Source organism: Staurois parvus, unplaced genomic scaffold, assembly GCF_062004578.1.
Source record: "Staurois parvus isolate SC_StPar_1 unplaced genomic scaffold, SC_StPar_1.0 ptg001051l, whole genome shotgun sequence".
Lineage (NCBI taxonomy): Eukaryota > Metazoa > Chordata > Amphibia > Anura > Ranidae > Staurois > Staurois parvus.
This window is the reverse complement of record NW_028318847.1, coordinates 4,117,049-4,136,724: the sequence shown is the minus strand read 5'-3', so window position 1 is coordinate 4,136,724 and position 19,676 is coordinate 4,117,049. Positions and strand designations below refer to the sequence as shown.

At 42.4% G+C, this 19,676-nt stretch overlaps 1 protein-coding gene across 2 annotated transcripts in view; it reads right to left on the bottom strand.

The window, feature by feature from the left end:
- Positions 1 to 19,676, bottom strand: part of DPP3 (dipeptidyl peptidase 3) — a 112,771-nt gene that overhangs the window by 7,252 nt on the left and 85,843 nt on the right. For both annotated transcript variants that reach the window (XM_089658077.1, XM_089658078.1), the window contains exon 17: positions 14,171 to 14,333. In XM_089658077.1, the coding sequence (XP_089514203.1) occupies positions 14,171 to 14,333 (163 nt within the window). The remainder of the gene's footprint in view (positions 1 to 14,170; positions 14,334 to 19,676) is intronic.

Below are 19,676 nucleotides of genomic sequence, written 5' to 3'. Positions count from 1 at the left end.
TCCTGCTATAATTAAACGCCCTTTTTTAAAATCATTCAATTTTTTCAACAGACCCTTCAAAAAGATCTCCGGTTTTTTGTTGGGACAATAAATATTGGCTAGTGTACACTCAATTCCCTGTAGTTTACCTTTCAAAAATAGGAATCTGCCCTCCGGATCAGTCTTTCTCTCTTCCAGCTCAAATCTCATATTCTTTGCCAAACCTATTGCCACCCCCTTTGCTCTTTTAATTGGAGAGTCAGCGTAATACCATGTTGGATAATATTTAGATTTTAGTTTCACGTTTGACTCTATCTCAAAGTGTGTCTCCTGTAAAAATACCACTGACGTTGCCCTGTGATGTAACTCTTTAAACAACTTAAATCTTTTCCCAGGACAATTCAACCCATTCACATTATATGTTATAAACTGTATTTCTTCCATCCTTCATAAGTCTGTCTATCTTTCTTCTAATTCGTCTCTTCCTATTAGGCCCAGCTGTCTTGCAGAGTATTAACCCCCCAACCCCTATCCCCCACCCCCTCCCCCACCCCCTCTCTCTTATTTTCCCCCTACCCATTTTTAGGCTTATAAACTGCCTACAAATCATTTGTGGAACTGTTTCCACGGTTGATTTAAAATATTGGGCGTAAGCTCCGCCCATGGACGGCTCACCTCTCCTCCAACCTCCCCAGCTCCCCTTTCTCTATCAACTGGGCTCTACAATACCTTTACTTCCCCCCTTAACCGGAGCTTCCAGAGGGACCTTCGCTTCTACAGGGGGGATACGAGGGGGGGGGGGGGGTGAGGAGAAAAGAGAGAGAAGAAGCAAAGCGTATATTTTACTTAATTCTCCCTCCCCCCAACCCCAGGACCTCCCTCACCCTCCCCCCGACCCGCTGCCAGTCCTCCTTTCTTGCATTAACCGTATCTCCTTTTTCTTCTTCTTCCCACCCAGCTATCTCCACTCTTTGCAAGTCCAGTCTATCGCAAAAATCTCTCAGTTCGTCCGGGGATCTCAGATATGCTGTGACCCCATTTTTCCAGCCAATTAGAGGTACCGAGGTACCCCATCTATATTGCACTTTCTGTTTTCTCATTTGCTCCAACAGGGGTTTCAGGGATCTCCTTCTCCATAGAGTTTCTGATGTTAAGTCCACAAAAATTTGAATAGTCCAATCTTTATACTTAATTAATGATCTTCCCTTGATCTTCTTCCAAATCTCATTTTTGACCCCAAATTTCTGGAACATAACAACGATATCTCTCGATCTGTCCCTCTCAGTCTCTTGTTTAAACTTTCCTGTTCTGAACACTCCGTCTAGTTCAATCACTTCTGTTTCAGGACTGCCTCTTATGGAGTTTAAGATTTTATTAACTAGTTCATATAATGTTTCCCCTTTTACAGATTCTGGAATTCCTCGCATCCTGAGATTACACCTTCTTTCTTTATTTTCTTGAATTTCCATCCTATAGAGTAATTTTTTCTGGATTTTCTCCAAATGAGTTGTTTTTTTCCTTAGACTATCTATGGTTTGGTCCTGGGTTTTAACTCTCTCCTCTATTTCTTCCATTCTCGACAGCAAATGCCCTAAGTCGTTTCGAATAACTGTCATTTCACGTTTTATCATTTTCTCCAAACTTTGAAACATTTCTGTCATCTCCTTCTTATTCGGTACTTGTAGTTCACCATCAAGCTCTTTTTTTCCCAAGCCATCCTCTATTTGTTGGCTTCTACTGCTGTTCTTACCCAATGACAATCTAGGACTATTTCCGGGTCTAGTGTCCATTTCCCCTTTAGCACTGTCTCCTTGGGGCCTTTCTGGGGTAGTATTACCATATGATGTAAATTTCCTTAGCGTGCCTGATTGAGACCCTTTGAGCCCTGCTCCCTTAGGACCTTTATTCTTCATATCCTCTATATATCATTTGTCTCCTATATGCTCTAGATGGGGGTATACCTCTCCTTTATGGTTTGTGCTCCAAACAGGTTTGCAGATTATTCTTGTATTTTGCTCTCCTGGGGCACCTGGGACTTTTCTCTTCTAAGCCCAGGGAATCCTCCTCTCTCCTCCTTGACCCCTGGATCCCACTGTCATTCAATAGTCCACTGCACAATAGACCCCCCAAAGCTCTCACTCACCCTTCTCTTCACAAGACGGTGGCTCCAAGCATAAGTGGAGGGCCTTCACATGTCCTGAGGGGGGATTCCTCTGGTCTTCCCACGTAGTGCCTCGTTTTTCCTCTCTGGGCTTCGTCCCAGGGATGCAGGGCGAGTCTCCTAATACTCCCAGTTCTCCCCGGATTGAACAGTCTACTGGCCGGGGGCCGCAGGCAACAGCAAGCCAGGAGACATGGCCAGTAACAAGCCGGGGGTTGTATGCAGCAATAGGCCGGGGGTTATGGGCGACAGGGAGCCGATAACAGTAAGCCGGCGTCTCCCTGTCTCATCATACGGCCGGCCGGCTTCTCCCAGAGATCCTCCGCGGTTGCATACACTCCCCCTCCGCGTCACCTCTCCTCCCAGCCGTCCAGATCCCTCTCTCACGAGGCACCGGAGGAGCCGGCGCGTCACTGCAGCCTCTGTCCTGCTCCCATCTCCGTCTCTCCGGGCTCCATTTCACGCTCTCCAGGCTCCGGTGAGTCGTTCTCTATGGGTCACTAGGGAGGTCGGGAAGCGGGACCTAGCCGAAAGCTAGTGCCGCTCGCTCCCCTCAGCCGCCATGTCCAGGCTCCACCCACCACCGACTGTGAACCTTTGGACTTAACTGGTTGACCCTCCTTTTGGCAACAATAACCTCAACCAAACGTTTCCTGTAGTTGCAGCTCAGACCTGCACAACGATCTGGAGTAATTTTGGACCACTCCTCTTCACAAAACTGTTTCAGTGTAGCAATATTCTAGGGATGTCTGGTGTGAATCACTCTCTTAAGGTCATGCCACAGCATTTCAATCGGGTTGAGGTCAGGACTCAAACTGCGCCACTCCAGAAGGCGTATTCTGTGCTGTTGCAGCCATTGTTTTGTTGAATTACTTGTATGCTTTGGGTCATTGTCCTGTTGCATCACCCATCCTCTGCAGAGCTTCAGTTGGTGGACAGATGGTCGTACGTTTTCCTGCAAAATGTCTTGATAAACTCTGGAATTCATTTTCCCATCAATGACAACCATCCGTCCAGGCCGAGGCAGGAAAGCAGCCCCAAACCGTGATGCTCCCTCCACCATGTTTTACAGTGGGGATGAGGTTTTGATGTTGGTGTGCTGTGCCTTTTTTTCTCCACACATAGTGCTGTGTGTTCTTCCCAAACAACTCATTCTTGGTTTCATCTGTCCACAGTATATTTTGCCAGTAGTGCTGTGGAACATCCAGGTGCTCTTTTGCAAACTTCAAACGTGCTGCTGTATTCTTTTTGGACAGCAATGGCTTCCTCCGTGGTGTCCTCCCATGTACTCCATTCTTGTTTAATGTTTTCCTTATTGTAGATGTGTCAACAAAAATGTTAGCATGTGCCAGAGATTTCTGTAGGTCTTTAGCTGACACTCTGGGATTCCTCTTTACCTCATGCAGCATTCTGCGCTGTGCTCTTGCAGTCATTTTTACAGGACGACCACGCCTAGGGAGAGTAGCAACAGTGCTAAACTTTCTCCATTTGTAGATAGTCTGTCTTACCGTGGATACATGAACATCAAGGCTTTTGGAGATACTTTTGTAACCCTTTCCAGCTTCATGCAAGTCAACAATTCTTGATCGTAGGTCTTCTGAGAGCTCTTTCCTGCGAGGCATGGTTCACATCAGACAGTGCTTCTTGAAACCAGTAAACCCAAAACAGGTGTGTGTTTTTTAAGGGCAGGACAGCTGTCAGCAACACATCCAATATCATCACACTGATTGGAGTCAAGGTTGGCTCACTCCTGGCTCCAATTAGCTCTGGGAGAAGTCATTAAGCTAGAGCCTCACATACTTTTTCCTCCCTGCACTGTGAATGTTTACATGTTATGTGCAATTAAACCATGGCAACATCTAATTTTTGTGTAGTATTATGTTCAGCAGACTGTGTTCTTCTATTGTTGTGACTTAGATGACGTTCAGAGCACATTTTATGCCCAATTCATGCAAAACTCCACGTAATCCCAAGGGGCTCACATACTTTTTCTTGCAACTGTATTTATTGATTAAATATCGATATGCATGTGCAGAAAACGATCCACGTGGAATAAGGTATAAAACAGATACCAAAATGGCCGCCGCTCCCTTCCTTGGTGGTGTGATGTCAGTAACGAAGGCTCCACCCAAAGCGTTTTGTGTGACAGCATTTACATACAGATTTTTCCAAGCCTGTAGACTTTACCTTACACATTACCCGTGTGTGGGAACTGTGTCAAACGCTTTTGCAAAATCCAAGTATAGCACATTCACCGTCACCCCTCTGTCCAAGGTTTTGCTCACCTCCTCATTATTAGATTTGTTTGACAACTTCTGTCTTTCATGAATCCATGCTCATCTATGTGGTCTTTTATTATACTCTCCTGTATCTTCCCAACTATAGAAGTTAAACTAACAGGTCTATAATTACTTAGTAAAGATTTTCACCCATTTTAAATAATGGCACCACATTGGCCTTACGCCAATCCAGTGGTACTATGCCAGTCTTTAAAGAGTCCCTAAAAATTAGAAACAATGGTTTTGAAATGACAGAGCTCTAGCTTGAAGGACCCGTGGGTGTATGCCATCCGGTCCAGGTCTTTTATTCTGTCTAAATATTTTTGGATCACATCAATTGTGAGCCAATGTGGATCATTTGGAGCTGTGTCAATACCATGCCCATTATAGACAGGAGATCCCCCATGCTCCTTTGTATACACAGAGCTGAATAAGGTATTTAATAAATTTGCCTCCTCTTTGTCCCCAGTCACCCACCCATTATTTTGTATAGGGCTTACATGCTCGGTCCGGACCATTTTTTTTTTAACAAGCAAACTCTTTATTAAGAGAAGAATACATGTAGTCACATCATCCATACAATGGGAATGGGGACACAGTAATGGCAAAAAGAATTATAAGTACACAAACAGGAAAACACTTGCCATGGGCAAGTAAAAGAAAACGGACAATGATCAGCTAACATAGCTCCATATACGTAACAAGGAAAGGGCAAAATAAACAAACTGCAATCACATCATCCTCCACATCACACGTGGACATGGAGTCAAGCCACTTATCCCAAATTTGATGCTACTTAACAGGGCATCCTCTATGCATATAAATAACCTTATCTGGTAGCATACTATTTATTGCAGCGACCCACTGTGGAAATGTAGGTGGCAGTGCTCGGAGCCAAAGTATGGGCAATCAATCTGACCATAAAGAGTTTCTTGTAAGAAAATAGTTTGTAGATTTCTGAACTCAGGAGAAGACCAAGTAAGTATTGCTTAGGGCATACAGTAAGAGGGGAGCCCATTTTATCATGAAGGAACCAAACCACCTGAATCCAATAACACTGGATAAGACAAGACCATATGAGATGAAAAAAGGTGCCATCAGAAACCCACATCTAGGACAGAGTGGATTGTATTGTGGTCTGTATCTAGCTAACTGAATAGGCATAAAATAGGTTCTATATAGTATCTACAGCTGGGTGAGGCAATCCGACACTTTCGGGGAGACCAATTTGTTTGAGGACAATACCTCTTCCCACAGTTCATCCTCCAGCTTCCCCACGTCCACCTCATATCGGGTTTTAAGGCTATATGCCAATGTCGACAGATGCAGGGGGTAGAAGGAGGGCATTGTAAAATGTGTATGTAAGTTATTTTGACTCCGTACCCAGAATCACATCCATAAGGCATCTGGAGTCACCAAACTGGGCAATCCGGAGATGGTGGAAGAGCATAAAGTTGTGGAGGTCAAATTCCAACCTAAGGTCTTGAAAGGGCTTGATACCAGCACTGGTGAACACCTGGGAAACATACAAAATCCCCCTATTGATCCATAGATTAAAGTTGGAGATGGTAAGCAATTCAGGGAGGTTCGGGGTGTGGGCATGTATGCAGGGAACCTGCAACTTACTAGAGGCCAACAACCAGATCTTCCAGTGGTGGTACAGCAATCCCCTGCGGCCACCCATAAATTGAGCGGTCCTGCACGCCCTTTAGTAAAAACTGAAAGGGGTGAGTAGCCCAAGAGAAGACTGGAGCACACAGCAAGGCAAGATATCGGTCTTTATCCCCTTTGTCCAAGTGAAGAAAATGAGACAATTGGGCTGCTAAATAATAGAGGCTAAAATCTGGAAGCGCTGCCCCCCCAAATGTGTGGGATGTTTAAGAACACGCCATGACAGTTTATGTCTAATATTGCCCCATACAAAGGAGTTGAACATTGAATCAAGGGATTTAAAAACCCGCAAGGGTAAATATACCGGTGCATGCCAAAGAATAAAAAGAAGTTTAGGTAGAAGCACCATCTTGATCAAGTTGATACGCCCCATAACCCCTAAAGGAAGATGAGCCCACGCCTGTAATTTGGATTTCAGCATAGGGTATAGAGGTTCCAGGTTAAGCTGAGGATAATCCTCAGCTACGCAAGAAACCACAACCTCAAGATATGGAATAGTGTTGACTCTAACTAGAGGGAGAGAGGCCTGCTCCTCAGTAGGAGCACCAATGTCCAGAAGGAGAATCAGGGTATCCCCCAGCATATTCTAAGACCGGAAAAGCGTCCAAAGTGGTCTATAAGGTTAAGAGCGGCCCTAAGAGAGGGGCCCGCATCCTCCAGGTACAAGACCATGTCATCTGCATATAAGCTCACCACTTCGGTTAGTTGACCAGAGCATAGACCTCGAATATCGGGGTGCGTTTGGAGAGCTATGACTAGTGGTTCCACTACCAGCGCATACAACAAGGGGGAAAGAGGGCATCCCTGGCGTGTGCTCCTGGAAAGGGGAAAGGAATCAGACACCCGTCCGCCGACTGGCTGTAGAAGCGTGATAAAGTAATCAAAGCCATTTAAGGAATTTGGGCCCAAATCCGAATCTACGCAAACAATCCCATAAATACCCCCACTCCACCGAGTCAAAAGCCTTAGCAGCATCAAGTGAAACAACAACTCTGGAACCCATATAATCATGGGATGCCTGCAGGTTCATAAAGAGCCTCCTTAGATTAAATGCCGTGTTTTTAGCTGGCATGAACCCTACCTGATCCGGGTGGATTAAATGTAAAATTATTTTGTTTAATCGCAGGGTCAGGGCCTTAGCAAAGATGTTGATACCGAGTTGTAAGAGGAGAATGGGGCGATATGACTCAGGAAGTAGGGGATCCTTACCGGGTTTAGGTATACGCACAATTAATGCTTCTCCCATAGATTGGGAAAGAGGCGGATTTATAACTATGTTGGTACAACTTGTGTAGACGAGGGATGAGAGAGTCCTGGAAATAGGTGTAAAACTCCAATGGGAGTCCATCAGAGCCAAGTGCTTTAGAGGGGGATAAGTGGGCTATGGCTTCAGTTATAACTTTGATGGAGATAGGGGCTTCCAATTTACCAGTTTGACAGGGGGTAAGGGTAAGAAAAGGTATGGTTTGCAAAAAATTGCTAAGCTCAGTGTGAGAGCAAGTAACCGTGGAAGAATACAGTGCAGAAAAGAAGTTGCGAAACTCCCTTGCCACTAGGTCTGGGTCAGTGATATGGGTACCAGAGGCATCGTGCAGAGATCACAGTGGGGGACCTAAAATCCAGATGCACCAAATATGCCAATAAGCGACCAGCTCACTCCCCATGTTCAAATATTCTCTGTCTACAGAAAAAGATGTTTTGTTTGGCCTTCTCAAAAAGCAGGTGATTAACCAAGCGAGCCTGTTGTTTCACTATGGAAGCAGCCTCAGTCGAGGGCTTTGCCTGAAAAGAGTGATTTAAGTCTAGCAATCGTTCCTCCGCCTGTTGCATAACCAGTCTGGATGTAGCCTTGTACCTAGAGATGCGGGACGCCAAAATGCTGTGGGCATGAAATTTAAAAGGAGTCCCATACTATCCCGTAATCGGCCGATTCCTCGTTATTGGTAAAGAAATAGTCCCAATCGACCTGCATGCCCTCCAAATTAGGAAGAACAGTCAACCAAAAGGGGTTCAGTTTCCACATATACGTAGATGTCGAAGAGGATTGTCGAAGTGTCAGCCAATATGGAGAGTGGTCAGATAACATCCTAGGGGCAAAACCTGCCTCCTCAAAATTAGGTAAAAGTGATTTGGATATAAATATAAAATCTATGCGGGACATAGTAGATTGGGAAGCGGAAAAGCAGGAGTAAGCTTTAGTCGTGGGGCGCAGGTATCTCCAGGTGTCCACCAGTGCAAATTCTGCCAACAGTTTACCAAATCTAGTAACTTGAGATGGGGAATGGGTGGGGGTTGCAGTCCAATCTATCAAGACTGGGGTCTATAATCATATTAAAATCCCCCAACCACATTGTAGGGACTGCGGGGTGCTGTGCAATATACACCAAGCCTTCAGTTAACACTGCAAACTGGAAGGGGGGGGGGGGGGAAAGATATAGTAGGCCAATATCAACATTTCTATATCATTAAGGATTGCGTGTAAAACAAGAAACCTACCCTGAGGATCCAAGTGCAAAGTTAGGAGCTGAAAATGGATGGTCTTAGCAATTAGTATGGCAACACCTCGAGAATTAGAGGTGTAATGGGTTTGATAAAGCCACCCAATCTAGGGCTTAAGGGCCAGTTGGAGCTGGTCAGTGATGTGGGTTTCCACAAGGACTGCCACGTCAACTTTCAGAAATTTTAAATGGGACAATACAGCAGTGCGTTTAGGCCATACCCTCATGCCACGGACATTCCGCGTCAAAAATTTGAGATTAGCCATAACGGAATGCAAGACAGAGACATATGCACATGGATCCACAAGAACAGGCCACATATTACAATAATATCACAGTGAAACATACAACCAAGAGGAGCAATCCATATCCAAAAACCTAGAACCATTATGGAATACTAACATGAACAAAACTAAACAGGGAACAGAATAAACAATACACTCTGGACCAGCATGGAGATGGCAGTAGGTAGAGGTATTGATGACAAAGTGCCACATTCCAGCTGGCCAGAGAAACCTTGCATAGGGTAAAATATAAAAAAATGGAACCCAAACCTCCACCTAAAAAACAGACCTTGCAGACAAAAAAAACAGCAAAGACCGAAACACACTGGGGAAGGTTCAATTACTAAGGGAGTGAACAATCCGCTGAAAAGCGGGTCACTGCCCAGGGTGTTGGATGCCCAAGTGGAAGAAAAAATAAAAGAATATAATAGAACTAGTATAAAAGAGAAAGGAGTGAGAAGAAGGATAAGCGGGAGGGGGAAAGGAGGGGGAAGAGGCGAGGGAAAGGGGGGAAAGGGGAAGAGGCAAGGGAAAGGAGGGAGATGGGGAAGAGGCGAGGGAAAGGGGGGAGATGGGGAAGAGGCGAGGGAAAGGGGAAGAGGCGAGGGAAAGGGGAAGAGGCGAGGGAAAGGGGAAGAGGCGAGGGAAAGGGGGGAGATGGGGAAGAGGCGAGGGAAAGGGGGGAGATGGGGAAGAGGCGAGGGAAAGGGGGGAGAGGGGGAAGAGGGAGGGGAGAGGGGGAAGAGGGAGGGGAGAGGGGGAAGAGGGAGGGGGAAGGGGGAAGAGGGAGGGGGAAGAGGGAGGGGAAAGGGGAAGAGGCAAGGGAAAGGGGAAGAGGCAAGGGAAAGGGGAAGAGGCAAGGGAAAGGGGGGAAAGGGGGAGAGGGGAAAGAAGAGAAAATAAATCAACGGACATCTGGATGGGAGAGGCCCAAGACTTGCAAGTAGGACAAAATGAAGGGGATTAGGAGCTGAGACCAGGAGGACAAAAAAAACGGAGAAAAAAAAATTAAAGAGAAAAAAAATTGCAGTTGTAGAGGGAGGGGGAAGTGAGAAAAAATAAATATGTGCACAATAAGGGGGAGTCAGAGTCACAGACAGGTGCGGCTTGACACACTCACGAGTCCCTGGAGTGGGAATACATGGAGCAGAGTTCCACTAGATGTCCCAGGAGGTCAGGCTGGTGCAGGACCCGCTGCTGCTCGCTGATCCAGCCACGTTAGTACCGATTCTGGGTCTTCAAAAAAAGTGGAACTTGTAATCACCCACAACGCGAAGCCTGGCAGGGAATAGCATAGCGTAAAAAATATGATGGATTTGGAGTTGACGCTTGGCTTCCACAAATTGCGCGCATCGCTTTTGCACCTCAGCAGAGAAGTCGGTAAACACTGCAATCCTTATATTATGGAAGGGAATGCTTACTTTTTCCCTGGTGAGGCGAAGAATGGTGTCACGATCACGGTAGTTCAGGAACTTGCCAACAAATGTACGTGTAAGTGACCCTTTTGGCGGAGGCCTAGAGGCCAGGCGATGGGCCCGCTCCACCAAAACGATGTGGGAGAACGCTGTCTTGCCGTAGGTAGTGGTGATAATTCCCGGGAAGTAGCTGGATCCGAGCCCTCTACACCCTCAGGTAGACCAACAAATCTGATATTGCACCTCCAAAGTCTATTTTCCATGTCATCTTGCTTTTGCAGAATGGCATGTAGTTGGTGTTTCAGGCGTTCAGTGGTAACCTGTAATGGCAGCAGGTTATCCTCCACGTGGCTAAGGCTCGCTTCCGCCTCCGTGTCCCGCTCCCAGAGTTTTAGTAAGTCTTGACGAATAAGGGAAATATCAATCTCTTCAATTTTGCAAGTCAGTTGTTCGTATCAGCATTCACCCGCAGAGGAAGCAATGGCGCCATCTAACCCCGTAATGTCTCTTTATGTCAGAACTTGTTAAGTCTGCCGCTAGCGTCAGCAACTTTTTTCAGGAGGTGACATGATGCGGAAGGGTTAGAAGAGAGGTTAGCAGGTGTAACAGGTATGAGAGAGAGCAGGATATTATGCAGGATCAGCAGAAACTGATTAGTCTCGGACGGAGCTCCCAAAAGTGCACCCTACGCCATGCTGCTCCAGGCCACACACCCCGGACCTTTTTACTATTAATATATTTGAAGGATTTTTAGGGGTTAGTCCTGCTATATTTTGCAATCTGTCGTTCGTTTTCTATTTTTGCAGCCTTTATTTCCTTTTTGCATATTCCGTTGTATTCTTTGTGATGTTTAAATGATGATAGCATTCCTTCATTTTTATACTCAATAAAAGCTCTTTTCTTATGATCTATAAATTTTTTAACTTTGGCCGTAAGCCACATAAGTTTGATTTTTAGCCTTTTAAACTTGTTACCCATGGGAATATATTTTGCAGTGTGTTCACATACAGTATTTTTGAAGAACTCCCATATCTGTGTTGTGTTCATTGATGCCAATATTCCCTCTCAATCTAAGTCTTGGCAGCTCTCTGCCTTGGAAAATTAGCTCTCTTGAAATTGAGCGTTTTTATTTTTCCTGTATGTGCTTGCTGTTTACAGCTAACAATAAATGAAATCATGTTATGGTAACTGCTACTCAGATGTTATTTTATATGGACATTCGTAATAAGCTCTGCATGGTTTGAGATTACCAGGTCCAGCAGAGCATCATTCCTAGTTGGGGCCTCTATGAACTGTACCATAAAATTGTCCTGTAGTAGGTTTAAAAATGTTTGCCCTTTAACTTTCTGCAGTACCATTACTCCAGTCAATTTCCAGGTAGTTAAAATCCCCCATTATTATCACTGTCACAGTCCTTTTGATCTCTGCAAGGAGCGGAGTCTCCACCTCCTCATTAACACTGGGAGGCCTATAACAAACTCCAATGATTACCTTTGTAGTACGCACCCTAATGTACATTTCCACCCATAATGCTTCAGCCTCATCACACTATTCATCAACTAGTTCCTTTTTCACACTCGCTTTGAGATCACTTTTCACATAGAGACAGACACCACCTCCTTTCCTATTTATCCTGTCTCTCTGAAAGAGAACATAGCCAGGAATTTTAATGGCCCAGTCATGTGAAGAATGAAGCCAAGATTCAGCAATATCAATTAAATCATAGTCCTGTTCATGAACCAAAGCTTCTACCTCACATATTTTGCTTGGCAGACTTCTGGCATTGGTGAACAAACACTTTAATTCATTAACACCCTGTGCACACGTATTTTGCATATTTCTTATTTTCATACAAAATGGTACCAATTCCACTGGTTGTTTGTAACATGGGAACCTTCCTATCTGCCATAGCCCTCCCCCCCATCTTTCCCCATTCACCCACCAATAAGTGTCCTGCATCAATAGTGCCCAAAATGGTTTCCTGTAAATCTAGAGTAATGGCTAAAGACTGAGATTCCCCAAAAATAGTCTCATCAGGGAGAGACTAAGCTGACCCCATATCAGAGTCAGATATGATCACTGCGATTGGTGGCTTGGCCACTTTCAAGGCTGCGGGAAGATAAGAAACGATCTATGCAGGGGAAGGCCCGGGAATGCACTTAGGTTTTTCAGTTGGCACCACCAAGTAACACAGTAAACATGGCTGCAAAGTCCTGAATAACTGCAGTACATACAAAAACAGCAAGGGACTCATCTTCACCAGGTGGAGCCAAGGAGGACCCTGATGATGAGGTGGGCCATATATTCATAGGGTAACTGGATTCCATATTACAGACATTAGTGCCTTCAAAGGACACAGAGCAAACTACCAAGGAACACTAGAGAAATGTGAGCTGGGATCACCTGTAGTAGTAGGACTGCCCCCTCTGTCTAGTTGGGTCTAGGTACTGCAATCCAAAGCTAGGCAGAGGAAAGGCTGGTCCGGATGACTTCCTATCACAGAGACCAGCTCATGCATCGATGAAGCAAGTTACCTTGACTGAGCAAAAAAAGAGGAAATACTACGGTAGCAAAAAAAGCTAGGTTAGACATTTTCAAGTTGAGCAGGGAAAAAAAATAGGTCCATCCTCCTAGGACACTAGAAAAATTACTGAGGCCTTCTTCCAGTAGAAGGGGTTACCCTGCTCTGGCTTACAGATTGTATGTTTGCAAGTATCCAATCTTCTTGTAAGCAACAATAAAACCCAACAGTATATGACTTACTAATTCCTCAACAGATGGGAAAGAAACAAGATTATGAGCAGCTAAAGTCATTCCTTGCAGATAGGCAACTAAGAGTCAAAAACAAAGCAGCATAACCTCAAATGTCAACTGAGATCTACTGTACTCATATGCAAACATAATTTAAGCCAGTGCTGGAATTAACAGTCATAAAAATACGCACTTTTTTTAATTGTTCCTAATGGTTTCTGTTTCACTTTATATATGTTTTTTGTAAAGCACTTTTAAAGGTTCTGGCTCAGTATTCAAATTTTGAATACAATTATATGTAATGTTAACTTACACTTATTGTTCTTTTGGCATGCATTGCGTTCATCTACAAAAGGCAATAATGCACTCTAATACATGGTAAATGCATCTAAAATACGACCACTGAAAGGACCAGAAAACATGGTGTGCTTAATGTTTTTAAGAGTGTGATATCAATGTAAACTAACCTTACAATTATTCAATAGCCAATTCACCCATGAAAACATTTTTTTACATGCTGCAGAAAGAAAGTCTATAGGTGCAGTTTAGCTCACAGAAGCTACGGGTTGGGGAATGGCCTGGTCCCAAGCTCATTGGTTTACTGAAAAGTGGGAGTTTGGGTTAGAGATAAGTTTGGAGGATGCCCAAGCTCATCTCTAGTGCGGTTTAAAGTTATCAATTTAAAACCTTTGCCCATTTACAGTTAAATCTTCGCCAAACTTTCCTTTACATTTCTCTTCCCTGTAATCAATGAAATACAAATTCATTGATGACTCAACCTAACACCATACAATCTGCTAAACGCTTTGTACTTGAGATTACATTTAAAGAGTCAATCCACTGAAACGGACATCTCAGTTCTGGGCAGAAATACATTTTTCTTGTTGCAGCAGCTGGTGGAGCCAGAAGCTCTGGTGGAAAGCTCTTGACACTATGGTGCAGATAACAAGACTATGGGCATTATTTCAATATTTAATTAGGAACTGCAAAGTTAAATGCCTATATACATTACCTATGGAAACAATCAGCTATCTTTATATACCTGGTTTCCATGACTGACTGCACTTTATTCTATTTAACAAGCCTGCAGACATTTCTATTGTGTCTGGTAGTTTGCAGTCGCATTACTCACCTGTCAGCCGTGTGTTTATCTGTACAAATGACTTGCGCTCCTCTTTTCTTAAGATCACAATGTCTCGCAGTGTAAGAAAATGATATGGTTCGCTGTCTGTAACTTTGGAGTATCCATCATACATCTCACGTGCCCTGTCTACATCTGCTGTGGATTTATATACCTATGGAAATCAGAGACAATGTGGAAAAAATGGACATTAATGTAGATGTAAACTGTAACCCTTTTAATTAACTGACATTTTTCTTCCTTTTAAAAAATACAAAAGAAAAAGAACATTGTGATAAATGTAGACACCAGTATACCAGGGCATGTATTACTGTGTCACCAGGGAGATGCCCAAAAGTTGTGACAGTTCTGAGGTGGCGTAACAGACATGACATCCGCAAGTTGGACAAAGTTTTTTAAGCTAAAATAACTATAAATGCGGGTAACAGTGCAACAAATGTGACCATAGCAACATTTATATAGATTGTGTAGAGTTCACGTGAGCTACAAACGTATGCTGATCTTACAGTGGGGTTGGTTTACTAAAAGACAATAAGACTGCACTACTGTTACATAAAAAAAAAAAAAAAAAAACGACAAATAGACTGTTCACTTTGCAATGGGAATGAAGTAAAGCTCTGCTAACTTTCATCATCCAGTCTTTTGCAAGTAAAAATGCAGTTTTTTTAAAATTTTCTTTGTACATGATTGGGTATTCTTTGCATAGGTAAAATTTCACAAAATTCACTAAGCTCTGTTGAAGATTCCCTTGCAAAATGGAACTTCCCTTGCAACGTCAAGCCTTTTTTGCCATTAGTAAATAAGCCCCAGTGTGTTTACAAAATTTCCAGCACTCTTTGCCTGCATCTTTGCCGCTTATACAGGAGACGAATGATAACATGCTGCTTTTGAACAGATAAAATGCTCAAATGCAGAGACTATGTATATCTACTGATTCATATTCATTGACATGTTTTGGTGATTTTCATACCACAGGATTGCCTGGACATTGGTACTTGCTGAAGTATGATCAGTGTAGGAAGATATATATACTGATGACCTGGATTGTATGCAGAGCATATGGAAAGTATGTACATTTTTTGTGCACAGTTTGCTATAAATGGATGTATGGCTTACATCTGATTTGCCATCAGCTGCTGTCTTGCCTTTACTACATCTATCCACTCTACTGCTATGTACTTGTGACTGCATGATATGAGATGCCTCCACAATCCTGCTTGGCTGGCTAAGGCTCCTGAAGGATTATTAATGAAATCTTAAATTAAATCTTGTTTGACTGGCTAATGTCCTTTTTCCTAATGAGAGTGAGGCTAATATTGTGAAAGCAAGTATCAAGGGTATTGTGCATTTCTGGGTGGAGGCGTGATGATATAAGTACCGAATTCATTGGAGGTCCTTTGATACGATCAACCTATGCACAACACCCAGTGATTAAATGTACACAGCTGGGTATTATAATTAATGTCAAGTCCATGTGGATTCTTGTCTCTTTAACTGAAGTCAGGATAATAATGGTGGATTGAAATAAACACAAACACACGTACTTATTTGAATTAAATACAGTATTAGCCATGTTTGGTAGATATCAATTTAAAGTGTTTTTAAATTATGCAGGTCTAGTTTTAACAGAATAAATATAGATTTGATGATTTTGTATAAATAGGTATGCAAATTGCTACTCTTTGTTGTGTATATCAGAGAACATGGGATAATAAATTAATAATGTAATATCTATATCCAATCTTTTCACTTTCTGTTGAGAAAAATTGTATTTACATCCTTTGCATAGTTAGTCTGGCTGAAAAAAAAAAAAAAAGACAAAAGTCCATCCAGTTCAACCATTAAAAAAAAAACAAAAAAAAAAAAACGTTATCCTATACCCACAGTTGATCCAGAGGAAGGCAAAAAAAAACAAGCAAAGCATGATCCAATTTGCTCCTGCTGGGAAAAAAATTCCTTCCTGATCCCCCGAGAGGCAATCGGATATTCCCTGGATCAACTTTACCTATAAATGTTAGTATCCAGTTATATTCTGTGTATCCAAGAAAGAGTCCAGGCCTTTTTTAAAAAGTAAGGGTCCCAACAATGAACCTTGGGGTACACCACTGACAACCTTAGACCATACAGAGTATGAATCATTAAACCACTTGAATTCGATCTTTTAGCCAGTTTTCTATCCATTTACATACGGATTGTTCCAAGCCTGTAGACTTTACCTTACACATTAGTCATGTGTGGGGAACTGTGTCAGACGCTTTTGCCAAATCCAAGTATACCATGTCCACCTCCACCCCTCTGTCCAAGGTTTTGCTCACCCCTTCATAAAAAGAAATCAGATTTGTTTGACAACTTCTGTCTTTCATGAATCCATGCTGTCTGTTGCTTAAAATATTTTTTTCCAGCAAGAACTCATCTATGTGGTCTTTTATTAAACTCTCCTGTATCTTCCCAACTATAGAAGTTAAACTTAAACTTGGTAAAGATTTTGACCCCTTTTTAAATATTGGTACCACATTGGCCTTACGCCAATATAGTGGTATTATGCCAGTCATTAAAGAGTCCCTAAAAATTAGAAACAATGGCTTTGAAATGACAGAGCTCAATTCTTTAAGGACCCATGGGTGTATGCCATCTGGTCCAGGTGCTTTACTCACCTTTATACTATCTAAATATTTTTGGATCATATCAATTGTGAGCCAATGTGGATCATCTGGGGCTGTGTCAATACTATGCCCATTATGGACAAGAGCTCTCCCATGCTCCTTTGTATACACAGAGCTAAAGAAGGTATTAAAATAAATTTGCGTTCTTTGTCCCCAGTCACTCACTCTAGATTATTTTGTAAAGGGCCTACATGCTCGGACCGGACCTTTTTACTATTAATATATTTGAAGAATTTTTGGGGGTTGGTCCTGCTATCTTTTGCAATCTGTCATTCATTTTCATTTTTTGCGGCCTTTATTTCCTTTTTGCATATTCTGTCATTCTTTGTAATGTTTAAACGATGATAGCGTTCCTTCATTTTTATATTTGATAAAAGTTCTTTTCTTATTATCTATAGCTTTTTTAACTTTGGCTGTAAGCCACATAGGTTTGACTTTTAGCCTTTTAAACTTGTTGCCCGTGGGAATATATTTTGCAGTGTGAAACAGTGAAGTGGCGAGCGAGTGACCAGATGATTATTGCACCACATCCCTTAAAATTGCAATAATAAATACAGAAGATGGGACTTTCAGGGTGCATAGACATGAATACCACACATTAAAAGTTATATAATTTTTATTTCGTATTTTGGTTATACAACTTTTAATCTGTGGTATTCATGTCTATGCACCCTGAAAGTACCATCTTCTCTATTGATTATTTGCATATTTTGCAGTGTGTTCACATACAGTCTTTTTTGAAGAACTTCCATTTCTGTGTTGTGTTCATTGATGCCAATATTCCCTCTCAATCTACGTCATGGAGAGAAGCTCTCAGCTTTGGAAAATTAGCTCTCTTGAAATTGAGCGTTTTTATTTTTCCCGTATGTGCTTGCGGTTTACAGCTAACAAATGAAATCATGTTATGGTCACTGCTACCCAGATGTTCTTTTATATGGACATTCGTAATAAGCTCTCCATGGTTTGAGATTACCAGGTCCAGCAGAGAATCATTCCTAGTAGGGGCGTCTATGAACTGTACCATAAAATTGTCTTGTAGTAAATTTCGGGGTAGTTAAAATCTCCCATTATCACTGTCCCAGCCCTTGCAGCCCTTTCAATCTGTACAAGGAGCTGAGTTTCCATCTCCTCATTAACACTGGAAGGCCTATAACAAACTCCAGTGATTACCTTTGTAGTACGCACCCTCATATGCAGTTCCACCCATAATGCTTCAGCCTCATCACACTCTCCATCAACTAGGTCCTCTTTCACACTTGCTCTAAGATCACTTCTCACAGAGACAGACACCACCACCTTTCCTATTTACCCTGCCTCTCCGAAAGAGAACATAGTCAGGAATATTAATGGCCCAGTCATGTGAAGAATGAATCCAAGATTCAGCAATACCAATTAAATCATAGTTCTTGTCATGCACCAAAGCTTCCAATTCACCTATTTTGCTTGGCAGACTTCTGGCATTATAAAACAATATAAACAGTGCAAATCAAAACCCATAAAAACTAAATAACAACCCCCAAATCATATGAATAATAAATTCAAATAAAAAGTGCAAAAAATAAAAAGTAAAAATATAAAAATATAGAAAATATATAAAAGTGTACAAAAAACATATAAAGTCCTTATTCCCAAACTCCTAAGTGCTCCAACCAAAAAAACTCTCTTTTTAGTATGTGCTTCTACCATCCACCAGTGCTGTAACCAACATAAACCGCACTCACCAGATGTTGGTGAATTACACGCCTTTTAGGACTTTTGGGGATCCTATATTAATATTATTATTATACAGGATTTATATAGCGCCAACAGTTTGCTCAGTGCTTTACAAAATAAAGGGAGACAATACAGCAACAATACAGTTTAATACAAGAAGGTTAGGAGGGCCCTGCTCCTTACCCACTCTACATCCTCCAGGACTCCATTTTACCAGATAGGGATTAGATTCTCCTTCCAATCACTCCTGATATATCCTTCCAAACCAGCTCCACAGTAGTGCAAGAGAAAAAAAAGTGTATGTAGTGTAATATTGCTAATACCCCATATAATAGTAATAATACCAGGCCACTCACATTTCACAAAATCAAAAAAAGCATTGTTTATTTGCCTTCATCCGGCCAAACAGTTCCCATAACATCCAAGCACAGCTTCAGAAACCTCACAGCCTTATTGCAGAGGTTGACAGAGTGTCTCTCTAACCAACATCAAAGATAGCCACTTGGAACGCACCGCTCAGCGTGCTTCCACTCATCTGAAGTTGCATAGGACGGATAGATGGCAGACCGGAAGTGCGTCAATGTGTTTCGCCCCTCCCACAGGACATTCTCAAGACTTCTGGCATTGGTGAACAAACACTTTAATGCATTGACACCTTTTTCACATGTATTTTGCATATTTTTTTCCAAACAAAATGGTACCAATTCCACTGGTTGTTTGTAACATGGGAACCTTCTTATCTGCCATAGCCTTTCCCCCTATTTTTCCCCATTGAGGAATTCTTAAACAGTTGAGACATCTAAAAAGCAGTCTGAGGAGTGGGCAACAACCACTGAGAGGTTCCTTAGATTTGAAGATCAAGCTACAAAAGTATATTTGAAGGAATCAACCCCTGAAGCAAGGTTAAATGAAGAAAGGGACACAAAAAAAGGAACAACCTGGTGCTCCAAACCAGCACAAATAAGAACTGGCTAAGGGGAAACTACTACCTGAAGAAATTGTCTCAAGCAGAAAAAATGGAGGGCCATTTAACCATCCACCAAAAAACAGGTGGAACAAATATTACTCAAACAAGAGAAAAAAAAAAAAGACCAACAACCAATGTGGTCAACAAAAAGAAA